The 3,011-nt window shown below is 31.8% G+C and overlaps 1 protein-coding gene across 1 annotated transcript; it reads left to right on the forward strand.

Annotated features, from left to right (window-relative positions):
- The first annotated feature begins 613 nt into the window (after positions 1–613).
- On the forward strand, positions 614–2,702 carry LOC145069658 (uncharacterized). The gene is made up of 6 exons (XM_079016611.1): positions 614–894; positions 964–1,242; positions 1,333–1,542; positions 2,021–2,215; positions 2,324–2,389; positions 2,482–2,702. Exons 1-6 carry the CDS (start codon positions 709–711, stop codon positions 2,563–2,565), a joined length of 1,020 nt encoding a protein of 339 aa, XP_078872737.1. The 5' UTR covers positions 614–708; the 3' UTR covers positions 2,566–2,702.
- Positions 2,703–3,011: the final 309 nt, after the last annotated feature.

Below are 3,011 nucleotides of genomic sequence, written 5' to 3' on the forward strand. Positions count from 1 at the left end.
GGTTCGGTTAATAATGGTTCGGTTAACCTATAAAACCATAACCAAACAGTTAGTTATTGGTTAATAAAAATTAGAAACCGAACCAACGGTTTTTAAAAAGGTTCGGTTATTATGGTTCGATTATATTGGTTAATTTGGTTATGGTTCGGTTTTTCGGTTATTATGTTTACCCTTAATATTGATCGAATTGAAGGAATAAGGGAATATTAGGAAGTTTACTTTGTAAAATTTTGTGCTGAGAAGATGTCACATAAACAAAAAGGATTCTTATATTAGGAAAAGGATTCATACAAAAAGTCCAACACATATGATGACATACAACTAATAATTGAATGATATACAATTAATAATTGAAGGGTACGATATAAATTCATCCAAAAGTATTGAACTATATTTTTATAATTAATGCATCATGATTATAGAAATAGTCAAAATTAATTTGATAAAATAAATGTATAATAAAAAATTTTAAAAATTGTGAGGGTACATATAACTATATAACATCCTAATAGTTGACTTTCTTGGCGTAGGGTGCAAGTGCTGTCTAATAACTCCATAAATACCAGTCAAAATTTAAAAAAAAAAAAAATTATATCGAGGGATTAATCTCATCACCAAGAATTTACGTCCCATCAAGTTGGGTTTTCGTCCTAAAGTATCACCCACTGCTGTATTTGATCTCCAAAGACTTAAAGTCAGTCGACTCATATGGAAGAACACAAGGAATGCGACGCCATAGGTTCGCAATCACAAAATAGGAACCACATTCATCGTGTTTATTTCGTCAAGTTTCAGCCATTTCCTAATGAAATCGAAAAAGAAGAGGCCGACAATCAGTATAAGTTGCTGGATCTTGCTCAATCCCGTATCAACAAAGATATAAATCGACTAAAAGTAAGTTTAATTTGTTTTGCATGAGTCATGCCTCTTTGCTTTTACGTACGTTTCTAAATTTGTTCATAGGCAGATGAACTTCAAATAAACCGGAATTTAGACTGGTTTTCACGTTGTGATGAATATATACAATGGAAGAGACGAGAAATCGAGAGTACTCTTCAAGGTTGTCAAGGTAAAGTCGAACCTAATTTGCTCGAAAAACATGATCAGAAACGCTGTCATAAAAGACTGATCAAGAAAGGGAAGTTGGATACGGAGTATTTGCAACAAGTTCAGGAAGAACTTCTATCTTCAAAGAAATCCGGTGGAATGAATTCTTGTGGTAGACAACAACTTAAATATCTGGTATGGTTGATAATTAAATTCTTACACCTTAAATCTATTTTATCGTTCAAATCAACATAGTAATTAACTTCTTTCATTCACCATTCAAAGGTCAAGACCATGGCCCAAAGGATCCAACATGGGAACACTAATAGTAGGGCAGATGAAATGATAATCTATCACGAAACTAAAAATGTAAATGAAACAAGAGAAGTATTGTACACTGCTCCAGAATCTGAACCTCATAGTCATTGGCATTCAAGAGAACGGAAATCAAAGCGAGATATAGATTGTGAGCGAGCTATGCAACATAAGATAAAGGTTGCATTTTTTTTTCTATCTTTGGGTCGTTTATATATGGGCTTTTGACATAAAATTCCTTAAGTTTGTCAGGTCTTGTTGGTTTTGTCCATGTGTCGATTTTTTGTTCGTTAATGTCCAAAATTTGCCAAGTTTTTTTCACTTTTGTCATTTTTACAAATCTTTGATGTTTTTACCCTAAGTACGTTGCAAAAAAAACCCTTAAGTTCATAAATCTTATATGTTTTCATCTTAAGTATGTTTTCCAAATTTGACATTGAAGTCCTTAAGTTTGTTAAATTTTGTTTGTTTTGTCCCTAAACAGCAAAGACAAAAATGAAAAAAACTTGAAAATTTTTTGACATTAACGAACAAAAAATCGTTATAGAGACAAAACCAAAAAAATCGGACAAACTTAAGGACGTTTAAGTTAAAAGCCCTTTATATATATCATTTATGGTAGTAAAATCATATGATGTAACTAAAAGCTTCTTGTTAGATTCGGTTAGAACACATTGAGGACATGAAAATGGATCTAAGGGGACGTAAAGCTAGAGTTGCACGACTTAAAGCTGATTTGGAACTTGTAAGAAAGAGCATTAGTTGTTTACAGAAGGAGCTTGAAGATGTTAATACAAAGAGATCCAAAGCCTATAAACGTGCTTATGAGCTTGGGGAAAAAAAGAAAGGACTGGTATACAGTTGCATATATCTATTTTTTAGTTTTCAAAAACATAATATACATGTATTTATATATGAACGCGAAGGTGATTCATAAATTTGATTGCTTCAATTCATTTAGAGATACGCAAACGCACTTATACGACAAGGGGATGTTGTTGGACTAAAACAAGTATGTGAAACACAGGTATATATGCATCCAAAAATAACCACTAAAAGTCTTAAAGGATCAAAGTATGGGTCTTTGAACTTCTAAAAATTCTTACTTGTGATTGTTAGGTTCAAGGGTTCATGAGGCAGTGGACCAAAAGTAAAGCATTCAGGGACGATTACGAGAAAAGAAAGCCGGTGTCGAAGAGTTAATTTGGAACCAATTGTTTAAACATAAATGGAATTCGATGCCTTATATGTCGTTGTGCTATCTTTGGCATTATTATAGAAATTTGGCTGTTTCACATGTACAGATGCACTATAAATATAAAAGTATCAAACATTATACATATTTTACTTCCAATACAAGGACGTTAAAACATATTTCGGTACCATGATAAAAAGAATGGGCGTCCCTCGACTACCAAAACAAAAATTGCCTCGATACTAAAACAAATGAGCAAAATACCTTTATAAATAACAAAAAAAATATTATTATATACAATATAAAGTCCACTAGCTAGTTAACAATACTTTTTTTTATCATTGATGCAAAATTACTAATAATAGTATCATGAAATCATGATCAATATGATACAATATGTCGTTCTCATAGACTCATACACATAAAAATGACCAAACTATTCAATATTTTGTGT

This window comes from Lactuca serriola, chromosome 8, assembly GCF_051521515.1.
Source record: "Lactuca serriola cultivar US96UC23 chromosome 8, Lser_US96UC23_V15, whole genome shotgun sequence".
Taxonomy (NCBI): domain Eukaryota; kingdom Viridiplantae; phylum Streptophyta; class Magnoliopsida; order Asterales; family Asteraceae; genus Lactuca; species Lactuca serriola.